Source organism: Megalops cyprinoides, chromosome 1 (assembly GCF_013368585.1).
Source record: "Megalops cyprinoides isolate fMegCyp1 chromosome 1, fMegCyp1.pri, whole genome shotgun sequence".
NCBI lineage: Eukaryota > Metazoa > Chordata > Actinopteri > Elopiformes > Megalopidae > Megalops > Megalops cyprinoides.
This window is the reverse complement of record NC_050583.1, coordinates 59,386,419-59,401,259: the sequence shown is the minus strand read 5'-3', so window position 1 is coordinate 59,401,259 and position 14,841 is coordinate 59,386,419. Positions and strand designations below refer to the sequence as shown.

Sequence of the window (14,841 nt, the reverse complement as noted above, 5' to 3'; positions counted from 1 at the left end):
TGTGAGGCCTAAGTACTGCTTTTCCAAATGCACTGTCTCAATATTCAGCCATTTAAAGTGTATGAAGATAGGGGATCAGTAAATTGCTGCATTTTCTTATTTAATACTTTTACAGGGATTAAGAGGCAGCGGAGGGAACTTAAATTTCACAGTCCTGGAAAAAGTGTGGAAGGACCAGGCGCAGAAGCACAGCCATTTTTAAGGCTCCAGTAACTTTAAGCCTTTTCAGTGCCGTACTTTCCTCAGCACAGATTGCTTTAAGTGGCTTATGAGAATTGCAATTGCAACAGCGAAGTACGGAAATACAGTATCTTATTCCATGGCCACCGAAGAGAGCAATTACTGATTGAAAGGTTACATACACTCTGCTTGGAAGGACATTCTGCTGTATGAGTAAACCCCCCCCCCCCCCCCCCCCCCACCACCATTCAAGCCCCAAGATACTCTTCCTCTCCTTCAGTTGCCCCACAACATCAAGTCTTGAGACAACGGAAATATGGAATATGGAATGTGTTCTTCACACAAAACCCGAATTCCTTTTTTATGTATTTGGAAATTCATATTTAAGGTGATCAGTTTGAGGTGGTGTTGGTTAATTGACATTTCCATGTTTTACACGTTTGTTCTTTGATTTCTTTCTCACCAGATGCAATTACACTCCGTTAATCTCACAAAACTGTGATGTTTATGTTAAATAGGCGGCAGGGTGTTATTTGATGACTTGAAATAAACTGTTGCTGTGGTTTGATGTTGATGTTGGAGGGTTACACAGCTCATCGTTTCCCGATTCCTTAACCATGTTTAATGAATGGAAAGGACACATGCAGTTCTAAGCTTATTTGTACACTGCTGTTATCGCACATTTACAAACAACTAACAAATGATCTGTCTCCTGCCCTGCTTCAAGGCTTTTTTTTCCACATGTTGAGCACTTCGTGCTCTGAAGTAAAGCAAAAAAAAATCATTTTGTGACTGGCTAATTCACTGGGGCAATGTAAAACAAAGAAGCATTTCTGTGGTGTTAAGGGCACACGTCCTATCGCCTTGACAACCATTCTAATTACCTTAGCGTAGGCAATCAATACTTGATCCATTTTCCCTGCTGCACAAATGTGCCACTTTAGCCGTGTAGCTTTTGCTTAGTCTTTTTGATCAGTTGCAGCTGAAGAGACTGGGCCTAGTGTGTTTGCTCTCCTTGGCTTGAGGCCAAGGGCTCCCTCTAATATAATCCTCTTCATCGATCCGATTTTGTTGACTTGCGTAGTTTTTCCCCCAAGCAATTATGACCCCACTCCCCCGCCTCTGAGCCAAGCTTTCAAGAGCTCCTTCTTTCTTTTTTCTGAGATGTCATTTTGACATTTTAAGTCAAATAACTATGCTCCTAACTTTGAAGTTGTCTGAGTGATGCTATGATGAACAAAAATTAATGATCAACACGATCGAGAAGTCTTTCTGTGATAAGTTACTGGTGGTGGTTAACACAAAATGTGAATCCCCTCTTTAAATTCTATGTGTATTGGTCTGTTCTAGAAATTTTGTTACATTTATTAGAGGAAGTTGGTTTAGAAAAAGTTTCTAAAAAAAAATGTTCTATCTGAAAACATTTCCTGCCTGCTCCATCTGGCACTGTTCCCTTGGAGTTCCGAGCGTATGAGTCAGAGATTTGTAGCTAACTGTAGCTGGCACTACATGGCACATTGCATGAGTACATCCACACGCATTCTTTCATCCTCTGAACAGGATCATCTGAACCTTACACTTGGAAAATTAAAATATGGAACATAGAAATATTTTAGGTGGTAATTGTCAAGGGGTACATTGGTAAGGTTCAAGCACATCCCTGTTCTTCCTGCTATGTGTGAATATAACTTGTCTCAGTATCTGGAAGCATTTTACATGTGTGATGTGGCACTTCTCACATAGTAAAAAAAAACAAGTCTGTATTTGCAAGGACTAAAAAGATCTTGTGAACAGTATGTCGCAGGCTAAATTACACTTCAGAAACGTGTACCCCTGTGGTGAAAAGTCAAAGCTTTTTTCAGCACTAAACAAGTGGCATCACTGATGGCATAAATAAAAAAAAAAATCTCACTTGTTTCTTGTAAATGTCGATCAGTCATTGGATATTTATTGTTTTGCCTTCTAGCCTTTCTAGCTGACTGACGTCTGTAGTGTAGGATGCTTACTTCTCAGGCTGGGAAGGGTTGCCCTGTTTCAATATGGGCTACTACGTAATGAGATGTTCATGGTTCAGCCTTGGGGTGTTGCTTACTCATGATAGGATGACCTCTCAGAGCCACAGTCCAATCACAACGGCAAAATTCCCCTGTGTTATTAGTTTGACATTTGTTTGATTTGCTGTGAGCACAATAAACACCATATGTAACCCTTGCGGTAATAAGAAGCGCTGTGCCTTGTTAGGCGCATAAAAAAAAAACTTCGTTGCAAAAAGCCTTTGCCGGAAACCATGAGTTCCTCAGGATTTTCCATACCTTTGCTCCTCCAGCGTATTGAATGCTTTCTTGAAGTCTGTGAAGTTCATGTACAGGTATCTGTACGGCCATCCAGGCACAACTCAGTGATATTGCAGCACAATTCTACACAGCCATCTTGTCTATGGTAAGCCTAGCTAGTCAGTAATTCTGCTTGGTCTTTTCTAAACTTTATTTCTACAACAGTCCAGATTCTGTTCAGAATGTGCTCTGTTATAGTCCAGCTCATCAAGCATAAGTCTTGAAATTCCTCAGACAGTTGAGAAGATGTTCCTGAATGAGATATTTTAGGCTGTAGCCATTCCTGATGCCCCTTTTCCACTTCCTTGTGCCATGCATCTTGTTGACGTTCAGTCATAGCTGCTGCTGTTGCTGTGGTATCTGTCCTCATGAGTCTTGTGGAATGTTGGCTGGATAGTACAGAGGTGCCGAAAAATTTATTACTATAAATAAAAAAGAAATCCACTGGTGGGTATACAAGTTTTCTTGATTTTCTTATAATCCAATCCAGTATTATTCTACTAACACCACCCAATACAAGTCCAAAAAACTACACTGAAAAGAAGAATTGATCACCCAATATCTAATACATTTTTTATATAAATATCCACCTCTGGTACAATATACACAAGTAATCTTGGTATTAAAGAGTAATCCAGTCTTGGACTGTGAGGATGTGTGTCAGTATTTACCCTAGATTTTGTAGACTGGGCATTTCTGTGCTTGTTACGACACACACACCACACATTCCTTGGAAATCTAGTGCAAAATGGTCCAATTCTAGATCTGTCTGTCTTTAGATCAAGGTGGTGTGAAGAATTGCTAAGAACAATTATATTGTAAGATATAATTGCTATAGTATTTGCAACATAATGTTAAAGGTTGAAGCACTGTATACTCTAATATCCCAACAAGAATACTGTGAAATAATAAACTGCAATATAAAGGTAATTACTGGGATACAGTAATAGCCTCTTAAGTGTATATAACACAATTGTCATATGTTTTCAAAACACCCCAGGAAGTTAAGACGACATGACCAGGCAAGCAGCATATTCATTTTGGAGTTAGAAGTGGCTCCAACGAAGGGAAAATTACATTTGTTTTTGTGACATCTGTATGCTTTTGAGAAAGGCACATTGCTTGAAGAGTTCTACCACCCACTGTGTGTAATTGAAGTTTGTTCATTCACCATATTCCCATTCTATGGGTAATTTATTCAATCTGCACATGATCCACCAGTGCAGTCACATCTTTTGCTCCACTGGCTCCCAATTTCATGTAGAAATTTTTACTTTCAGGGGTCAGAGCGCTGTTGAATATTATTGCATGTTTATGGTTTAGAAAAGGAAGATGTACTTTTTGCCTGTCTGCCACTCATAAGTGACCCCAGTGAGGGACTGCTGAACAAACCGTGGTGTTCCTCAAATCTAGTGGTCAATCAAAATTCAGACTTTTACTCCTTGGAATTTGCCTACATAGTGAACACTAACTATGGTGTAGAATGCACAGCCATTAATAGAGTGCTAACTAATAGCTTCCTCCTTGTTAGCTAAACTGCCGGTGTCACACCGGTTGCTGCTTTTGGGTTTTGATTGTTTGTTTGCCTATCTTTTTGGCCTTGCTGTTTGCTCTGAGTCTACGACTTGAAAGCTTTCTGACATGACCTAGATCTAGACCTCTAGATCCCAGCTGCATCCACATACCATTACGATTTCTGTCAGAAACACTGGGTGAAGCAAGGTTTCTGCCATATCTGCAGGTAAGACAGAAGGTCACAACAGTTTGTGAATCCTGTTTTAAGAGTGAATAGCTGTCTTGGCAGCCCACTCCAACATGGAAGGCCAAAATTGAACTGATGTATGATTACACAGTATATGTTGCTAGTGCATGTGCATGGAAATGAAAAGATACAGAGTTCTGGTCACTGTTTCATTTTAATGTTTTGCTGAGCATTTTCCCCACACAAGGAATTACATCATCTCAGTGAGCTCAATACATTACAACTACAGGCGTACAGAAAACAGCGATAATCAGAACTGATGCATAACAAGGCTGCGCATTGCAAATGGAAAGAAAATGCAGGCTGTAGAGCTGCGGTGGTTGGTTGTGAGAGGTACAGACAGCAGAATGAGTGCAAATAGGAGGTGTCAGTATTCTGTCCTTTCCATGCCTTGAACAGCACAGAGAAGGGAATGGTAAAGACAGTGGTTTCAGTATATGAACTTCTAGCTCTCAGACAGATTTCAGAAGGTGGAAAGATTTTAGGAGCTTCACATTCCACTGGCCAATAAATATATGATGTGGCAATCAAACTGTCAGTCAACTCTTAATCTCCAATCCTGATTTTGTCACTACTGTAGGTGAAAGGCATTGATAGAGAAACAGTTGTTGATGTTAACATCTGAGGCCATAATATTACAGTTGCAGTCAGATGATTTTTTAAACAGCCGTGAATCATTAATAGCCCACTTTCCATGGTCTCCTACATTTTGCGAGGACTGAGAGCTACTTACAGAACATTATTAGAGTGAATTTTAACAGCTTGCTCTCCCCGCATTCAGCAACGGGGACCGGGTACCAGCATCGAGTTTGACAGTCTTCGCACTGCGCCATGCAAGTTTATACTTTGCTTCTCGTGCTGGCCGAATATGATGTGACAGATGTGAAGGGAGCGTTGAGGAGAGCTGGCACGCTCTCTCAGGAGCGTTTCGACTTTGCAGGGGAAATATGTATCGAATTAACTCCCTCCGCCAGAGCCTTGGAGCCCTGCACCCTCTAACAATCACAGCTTTGTTATTTTAGTCTCAACCGAAAACCAAATATGATTCAATGGCTTGTGCAATTACCTGCAATTTTCCAATCCGGAGCTCAAGCTTTCGGTGGACGGACACTTGTACAATGGGAGATTGTCTCTTTAAATGGCCGCCTGTGTGAATGAGAACTGCATTTACACTGAAGGTGCAGAAAGAGGTGCATTAATTCAGTTTGATTGATGAAGTGGGGTATTTGAAAATGTACAGCCTCCGTGCAGTGCTTGTGCAGTGTGTCTGTGACTTCCCAGTCTTTGCGAGTGCTGAGCCCACCACAACTAGAATTGCAAAAAAAAAAAAAAAAACTTTATCTGAGGCCCCCATGGAAGACATGCTTAGCACCTGTGTAAAATGTTTTGTGTAGCCAATAAGTTGATAACCTCTGGAAAAGTTTGATCGAGTTGGAGTTATTTTTTGGAAAGCCCTGACTTTCCTTTTTGCATGGTTGTGTTTAGCAGACTGTCACTTCTTACCCAGGTTAACCTGCGGCAGCATTTTCCACCAGTGTCTCCCAATTTTTGTTTCTTGGCACCCTAAACTGAGGAAGGATGTTTTCCCTTCTGCGAGCTGCAGCTTGGACTCATTTTTTTCTTTGAACTTGTTGTACAACTGCACCTGAAAAATGCATTAAGTCTGTGATGGAAGAGCATGACATTTTCGGAGGTGTTTGGGCGAGTCTTAATTGTGCCCAAATGAAAGAGTCCTTGACTTCCCTTCCAGCACTGACTCTCAGACACCGGAATTTCATCTGAGGAAAGAGAGCACTTCCTTTTTTGAGAGGAACATAATGAGCATCTATTTTTTCATATATTTTCTTTGTAGCACCCTGTTGTGACTGGGGAAGTCTGTGAGATGCCCTGAAGTTGATTAAAATGCTACGGGGGACAAAAAAAATAAAACACACACACATACACACACACACTTGTGTGTCCACTTCTTTGGAAATACCCTTCTTTAGTTTTATTGCAGCTCACATATGGTGATTGTAAGGAGTCTGAACTTGAGCTATGCACTGAATTATTATGTGGATTAGTATTGGCATTTGAAGGCTCTTGGCTTTAAAACTTGTCTGTATAAATCCTGAGCACATTCCTTGCAGTTTTTCCCCTCTCTTTCACCTCGGTCTGTAAGTCTATCCAACATTTTTTTTTTTTTTTGAACACAGCAGTTCAAGAGAACGCACAAGGCACTGACCCGAAGACCTGCTAAAGCTTGTTTCATAACAACATTAGCAAGGTCCTACTCTAATTATGCAAAGTCGAGAGCATTTGTGTGCAGGCTACCTTTAACCTCTTGGTAGGGTTAGTGCACAGAATCCTGGACTATCATGCCATTGGTATTCTAGGGCTAATGCACCATGGGTTAATGTAATAACGTGATCTTTTAGCTGTACAAATTACAGCTGCGCAGCCTTTCTCCTAATCTGTACAATAACATTCCCCTGAAGTGTAAGTGTAAGCGTGCGAGGAAGGGGCTCTTTAATAGACTGCAGCATGAAAAATGCCCTGCTCAGATTGCGCTGCAGGTTAGATAACCATGTCAGGCTGGGCCTGAGATGGATGTCAGGCTAATGGCACCAGTGATTATTTATTTATAGAGATTATTGCTAAATCGCTGATTACATATTTTTCTAGTATCTAATTTCTTTACACATTCATTTTTTGGATGGAGGGTATGTCATCTCCTAAGTAAATTGATTTTTTTAAAATGCCATTAGATGTGAATGTGATCTCCCCAGACCCGGCTTCAGTTATATAACACACTGAAATACTCTCTGTGCTTCTGTGTGGTGTATTGCCAGTTGATCAATCTATCTCGTTGACCCGCGGGGGTAATGCATTTGAGTAGTGACCCACAGGGAAATGGCATGTTATCCATTTGCTCTTTGCATCTCTGTAAGCCCAGTCCATGTGACCTTTCTAAGGGAGTTTGGTTCAAGCCATCTGAACATTCAGCACACTACACATTCAAGGCAGGTTTGGTCCCAGTGCCAGATTAGCTTCCATGCCCTGCAGTCTACTTTCACATTTGTTTTCAGTTTTTACACTGAATCTATGCTGGGATATTGTCATTATTTTGATATTAATTTCCCACTGTCTTCATTTTTCTCAACTGTGTGCATAAGTGTGTGTGCCCATGCATGTGTGTGTGTGTGTGTGTACAATGTCCGTTTGTGTATATGTATGCGTTTACATTTATATGTTTCCATATATATGTTTTTACCATATTCATAATTGCAATTAACATCAGCTTGTCATTGCAAGCATTTTATTTAGCCAGGAAAGCCTCTTATTGTTGTGACTGACAAAAGGGTACACTGTAACTCAGGTTGGCTTCTGTGCACCTTTGATGTTGTTGGCTTGTTTCCATTGCCCACAGAAGCGGATGGATTCCTCAGTATCTGATAAGGTCCTCCAGAACATGATTCTTAATGTTCGCAAAAGAAAAAACAGATGCTATCTGAAGTCGGATTGTGAAAAATACAGAACTTCAGACATATTTTAAGACCACTGGTATGCTGAAGGGGGCTGCTTTTTCTTTGAAACAGATTTATCTGTTGCCATTGACTTAATTGTGGTTCAGCTTGTGTCTAAGTGAAACCAACTGGTCTCATAATGTAAACAATAAAGCTACATTCTTTTGTATAATAAGAGTGCATACTTTCTCAAGTTGATTTGCAGAGAAAATTTTCTGTTGTTTAAATGACTCATTGTTCATGCAGCTGGACTCCATTTTAACTTTTAAAATGATGCTATGCTTGTGTTTTCATTTTCAAAGACTGAAATCTTCCCCTCACTTTTCCTAATCCTTTCATCACTTAGGTTATACCATAAGCTCTGTATTATATCAGTGGCTATGTTTTCATGAGAATTTTCAACTGAATGTATCTATGGCCACAAAAGTGCATAGTGTCAACGATATACTGCCGTTTCCATTGAAGATGTCCTTTTTGCCTGAGAAGTCAAGCAATGAAAACACTGGAAAAAGACTAGACAGTGGTAAAGGTTGCTTAATATGCCAAAAAGTGTCTGTGGCAAGATATTGATATTAGTTTCCCTATTTTTGTTGTACTAGTGCTGCTTCCTTTGAATATGGGAATCAATCATGACACAAAATCCCATCCATTTCATCCACAACTAGCCATAGCTAGCACTACTTGTGAGCTGTAGAAATCAGCCATATTTATTATGAAACTTGGTGGTATAGGGGATGCTTTCAACCTAACCACTTCATTTTGAATAGTGAATTTAAGCAAGTGTGACGCTTGCATTTTTACATAGATCAGCAATGACTGACAGTAACACAAAGCTGTACTGTATAATGTTGTAAGTCTAAAAGATATAATGCATAAATTTGTTACTCACATTTCAGGTCAAAGTGCCATAGCCATTAGGTTGAATGGCCACCCTTTTAGATGAGGCTGCTTAACAAAATATTAATAAGTAATAACAATCAGTAACACACCAAGAATCTTGGTATTTTTCATGGGAAATGAATTTATTTTCCTATGTTCAGCACCTCTAATAAGCATCTGGATTTGCACTTGCATTGCAATACATTGGCAACATAATTTTGTAAATGAACATGTGTAAAAAAGTAATTAAACAAAAGATGTCTGTCCTGTGACAAAAAACATTTCTTCCAGTCATTTACTCTAGAGTTTATTTTGGCATCTCACACAAAATGGACTGCTATGTGCATACAGTACTGGAATACTTGCATTCCTTTTTGGAATGAATAATAATGATCAGTATAATGTTTTGACTCCTTTATTGATTTTGACATATGTACATTCAGCCAGGATTAATGCCTGCGATTTAAATCTTTCACTGAATAGATGGCTCCTTGGATCGGGAGAAATTATTTTTCAGTCCATCTTGAGAGTAGCTGCAACCAGTAATTAATGCAACTAATCATTTCCTTCGCACTTAACATACATTAATGTTTTTCCCCACAAACTTGGCAGCAACTCTAACTCTTGGTCTACAGTGTTTTGCAAATCAAGGTTTAGGAATTAAAATTAAATGCAAATTACACCTGTCTTTTGAGCTAGCCACAGTTTATTCCACATTGACTTACAGAGTCAACTGTGGTAGTTACCTCCAATGAAAACAACCACTGATTATTACAAACAGGCCTCAGAGGAAGTCTGTCTTGTTTCTGTCTTTTTTCCCTTTCTGTTTTTGGATGGGGGTGGTGGGTGCTTTTGTTGCTTCTCAGAGAAATTTGTGTTGACACCACAGTAACATTCCAGAGGTAGTTGTCTTCCTAGGAGTCAAACTGTGGTAATGAAGCTCCGAGCCTCAGATATTGATCCCCCCACGCGATGCCGTTTTTCGAAAGATAAAGGAGGAGGGTAGCAGCGTGTGATAACATATGAGGTTGATCTGTGGAGCTCCATCTAATTCCGTGTAATGAAGGCTGTCTACCTCAGAGCATGACGGGGGATTTTGCCTGAGGTAATGAGATGTGGAAGGCTGCTTGTGAGTGCTTCTAATAGACATACTAAACACAGGCAATCTGGAAGACATTTATCAAGCCAGAACAAACTCCTCATGGGGAAAATAATTTCAGCTTTGAGAAAATGTTGTATAAACAAACATGAATTAAGCAAAAATGTCTCTTGACTGCTTGCCCAGATTCAACAGAGAGAATATCAGAGCCTCAGGTAATTTGGTGGGTTTACTCAAAGCCCTTCAATCCTTACTGATACTCTGAAAAAATCAGGCATAGACTAATTATAACTAAGGGCAAAATTACTTCATTGCATATCACCACAAACCATTGACTTAGCATAGTATGGTCTATGTAAATATCCTCTACTTCAGTTCAAATTAATGCCCTTGGCATTAAGTTGATGTTCATCTACATTCTATTTTTAATACCTGTTTCCTACTAAAACTCACATCTTATATTGTCTGTTCAAAATGGATTTGCAGAGATGTTGAGCAGGACGTGATATTTTCGAAAGCTGTGTTCTCACAGTCACTCCCATCCCAAATAATGGAGACAGTCAGGCAGTGAATTATTATACTGTATTTTAAACAGTTCTTTCATCAGCAGAATCAAAATAGCATCAGGGGAAAAAAAAAAGATTTTCCTTTCTGTAACCTCCACTTGTGACACAAATGAAAATGCCCTCCCTAAAATAGAGCATTTTCGCACTTCAAATGTCCGGGTTATTTTTATCCCAGTGAGTTCACTCCAGCTGATATACACAGATATTCTAATGTTGTACCAGATACTGAAAAATACTTTTTGGGCCTCCAGTATTGTCCCTAAAATGTTGTTCTTGTCCTGGGATTAGTTACAACAGTAAGGTATATATTTGATATTGAGGCTGGATACCATAAATACACATGGGGAACATTAGAACTGGGCACTGAGAACTGCTAGTTATGCATGTATTAAGTGAGCTTTTTTGGAAATTAGTTTGACATGGTTAACCATTAGTGATATGTTTCATTTGACAAAATAGGAGAAAAAAAAAAATACATGAACAATTTAATAAATGTTTTGGCACAGCTGAAACGCATAAAGCGTCTGGTGAAGCCTTTGATCGTTCTGAGCCTGAAACTCTATACAGCAACTTCACAGGACTCTCTGACATCCAGGGAAATTGTATCTGTTGTTCTCAAAACATGATCTGTACCTGAGTGCTAAAGACTTGACTTCTCCTCTTTCCGCTCCATAGAATCAAGCTCACGACGGAACCTGGAATTTCACATGACTTAGTCTCTTTACCCATGAGCCACTGAAGTCACAAACCTTAGAACTTTCAGAGGGCGTGCATTATTCTTATGAAAGGGCTGCCCCGGGCATTTCTGTAACTTCAAACACGCAAACACAAAAGCTGTAATAGGGCAGGAATGGTGTTTTCACGTTTCTCTGCATCAAAGCTGAAGTGTGCTAATGACAGAGAGAACACAGGGGCATAGAAGAGAGGAGGGCACGTGTCCCATACAAATGGAGGTGAGAAATAAGTAAGATACCATCGACTCAACACCGGATGCTGTTTGTAAGCCTGGGGACAGAGTAAATGGCAAACTAACACCAACACAAAGCCATGTCAAATAATATTCGATACAATTATGAATGCGCTTTTCACGGTCAGGGCTATAAAATGTGTTTAGATTGCATGAAAGCAGTGTGTGTAAATTCTAATGCATCTCAGCTCAGAAAACGAAACCAAGCATCACAGCTCAATTTATTACAACAAGGAACCTGGTAACAGCAGGAATTATGACACTCTTATAAATAGCTTGTGGTTTAATGTAAATACTGGGCAGGAAGTGCATGAACATTTAAAAAAAAAGTTCTAGTGCTGCATCTGAACTGAACGTCTGTGGTTTGGTTGTTAAAGTTCACCACCTCTCTGGATATTTGATAGATCTGCAGCTCTTTGATCAGAGGCAATAATGTGGTCTCAGTGAGAGTTTATCTTCAACAACAAAAAGGCTATTAATGTCTGAAAACAATCTTCCTCCCTCTGACACATTGGCACCCTCCTAGAGAAAAATGTCAGGGTCAATGAGAGGCCGTTTACTGGAAGTGAGTTTCAGTGAATCACGGAGACCTTTCAAAACACATGCGTTTAAAAAGACAGCAGCACTGCACAACAAAAAATGATAAGCTGGACTATGTTCAAAGCCAAAATGGTCTTTTTTGTCTTTCTTTGTAAAATCAGAAAAGTGTCATACTTTTGTTTGTAAGTGTGGAAACTATGTAAGTCTGATGTTAACTGTTTTAACAAGTATGTAAGTGGATTTTAGAAGGAGGTTGATCCTTGTGGCCTCTTAAGTCATCCCCTTTTTATCCTTATTACTGTATTTTAGCCATCTTGGATTCATTGTCTTTCTGTTTCATCATACATTTAAGTGGACAGTACTGAATGTTCAATTCATCTAAAATATATTTTTAATAATTGCAAAATTTGGAGTAACAAGAAATTAATTTTATTTACAAAACAGGCATTATGTTTCTGGGTAGTTGCATACAACTCTGTCCTTTCATCCCTCAAAGTGATTTCAGGTCTCTGAAGTGGACAGCTATTGATGGATCTTGAATAAATTTGACACCGATATCATCCTTACTGTTCTCCAAAACTAGATGGATTTTCAGGTCACAGGGTCAAAGGTCAAGAAAACAGAGGCAGCTGGTAGGTGTTTGATTTACGGTCTCGAACTTGGCTGGTCACACCTGGATCTTGATCTTGATTAAACCTGACAGAAGTCCTGTTTCCCTGAACTCTGTTGACCATCAAGTTAAAAGGTTAAACATCAAAGTTGTTAAGACTCCTGATAAAATTGTAGGCACTACTAATTGCTTGTGCAATTGCACAGTTCATCTTGAATTAATATCTGTGCCTGTCCACTGTATATTCCTGCAACTTCTGTACCCAACAGATTACCTTAGAAGTTGTCCACCACCTCAAGTTTAACAGGGCATCCTGACTTGTACTGCATTTTAATACATTTTAGCTCACATTAATTTTTCCACACAACTACCTGTAGAATTTGTTCTGAAAAATGTAATGCCTTCAGTTGCCCTGAATGTGTCATTCACTTTTCCTGTGTTACATGCGTGCTTTAATGAGTGCTCCGTTTTCGCAGACAGTGAAAGCTTTTGTGTCTTGATTAAATGTATCCAAAGTAGAATCTTTCTTGCTCCCTGTGTGTATTATGAATAACTGTGTTGCTTAAAACACGGTAGAGAAGATTGCTATCAAAAGAGGAGTTTTGTGAGGTTGGATGGGGGTCAGGTTTCTGGTTTCAGGTTAAAATACAAAGGTGTTTTCTTACCTGATTTGTATTCATTCACACAATACAGAGAGGGGCCTCTCTTGTTACCAAGTAAGGAGAGTCCAGACAGGACTTTTGTTTTCCACATCATCAGATACGAGTGTGTAGCTTCCTTCAGTACAGGGCCTGGCCCTCAGCCATCTGCCTCGTCCTAGATGGCATTTTCAGGCCCTTTAAGTTGAGTGGAAAATTGCATGTCTGCTGTTTCTCCTATTTACCTTTGATCATCTTGTGTATGATTAAAAGTTTATTTTAGATAAACATATTGTACTCCATTCTACTGCAGTCTTTAGGGATGAGGAGGTAAAACAACCTTGCATTTTCTCCAGTATTGGAATTGCCCAGAAGGTGCCCTCTGTTTTATTGAATTACCTTCTGACACAGTCTTTGCTGTTCAGGGTCCAAAGCAATTAAGTAGTCAGTATGTCACCATTGATACCTGTTAATCCATTTTGCTGTTTATCTCGCTCTTGATAAAATCAGATTTTGTCAAGTCTTTATATGAATCTGCTTATATTCTATGCTTTTATGAAACCAGGTGCATGGTTTGTGTGATTTGGTGAATGAACTTTTAGTTTTGTGTCAGTCAGTCAGTTATATTGTATTTAGAATGTTTGCCTTAACAATGAAACTGTCAGTGGAGAGAGGCCATCGCAAGAAACTGTATACGGTTGCAAAAACATTATTGATAACTGGCAACCAGATATCATCATTGATGAAAACAAAACAGTAGAACAAAGACAAATGATGGGCTAAAACAGAATTGCAGGCTGTTGTGTTGTCGTAGTATTGCCAAATAACTGTCTCCTTTACGCAGGGTTTCTTCCTGACTGTGTCCCCGGAGTCAATACTGAAGGTGGCAAGGCACGCCTCAGAAAACAACAAGGTCTTCGGCTTGAACCTGTCAGCCCCTTTCATCAGTCAGTTCTTCAAGGAGCCCATGATGAAGGTCATGCCATACGTCGACATCTTGTTCGGGAATGAAACGGTGAGTCAGCCGCTCCATTTGTCAAGGGCTCTAGGATTGACATCTTTACAACGCATGTAACAGTTTAAAACCCTTCATACTTGAAGTGTGCGCGCGTGTGTGTGCGTGTGCGCGCGCGTGCGTGCGTGCGTGTGTGTGTGTGTGTGTGGGTGGTAATAGCCTTTTCGAACAGGAAAAATTAAGTACTGTACTGTAGGTTTCCAAGAGTAATGCATTTTTTCCCTCCCCTCTGCCCATTTAACATTTTGCCTAGACACCGCCATATAAAGTGAGTACGTATAAGAATTAATCCTGTAATCATTCATCTTAATAGTGTCATGATTTCATGCCACTTAATCTATTGATTTTTCTCAGCTGAGTGTAAGTGAGTGGTCGGGTGGAGGTCACCTCATGGTCACAGGCCACTGTGGCTGGGAAGCAGGTCTTGACTAAGCAGTCTAGCCCAAGAAAGCATTCAAAGGAACATTTCCCGGGGGGGGGGGGGTGGAAGGCCACAATTACGTCTATCCCCTCTCCACTAAAATACATTACTGGGGTCTGGCTGTGTGGAGCTGTGGTCCATGCAGCTGGAGACCAACCCAATAAGCTATTCCCAGAGAATGTTGGGCTCCTGCTGACTTTGGCTTTGTTTTGTTTTGTTTTATCAACAAGTGAAAGACCTGACTTCACATATGTTTCACTCCTTTCTTTAATTGGTTGGACCAGGGAAGCTTCTTTCTGTGAACATGGTACACTGGTTTCACCTG

The 14,841-nt window shown here is 39.9% G+C and overlaps 1 protein-coding gene across 4 annotated transcripts in view; it reads left to right on the top strand.

Moving 5' to 3' along the window:
- Positions 1-14,841, top strand: part of LOC118785501 (adenosine kinase-like) — a 133,220-nt gene that overhangs the window by 80,991 nt on the left and 37,388 nt on the right. For all 4 annotated transcript variants that reach the window (XM_036540216.1, XM_036540198.1, XM_036540225.1 and 1 more), the window contains one exon: positions 13,925-14,095. In XM_036540216.1, coding sequence (XP_036396109.1) covers positions 13,925-14,095 — 171 coding nt within the window. The remainder of the gene's footprint in view (positions 1-13,924; positions 14,096-14,841) is intronic.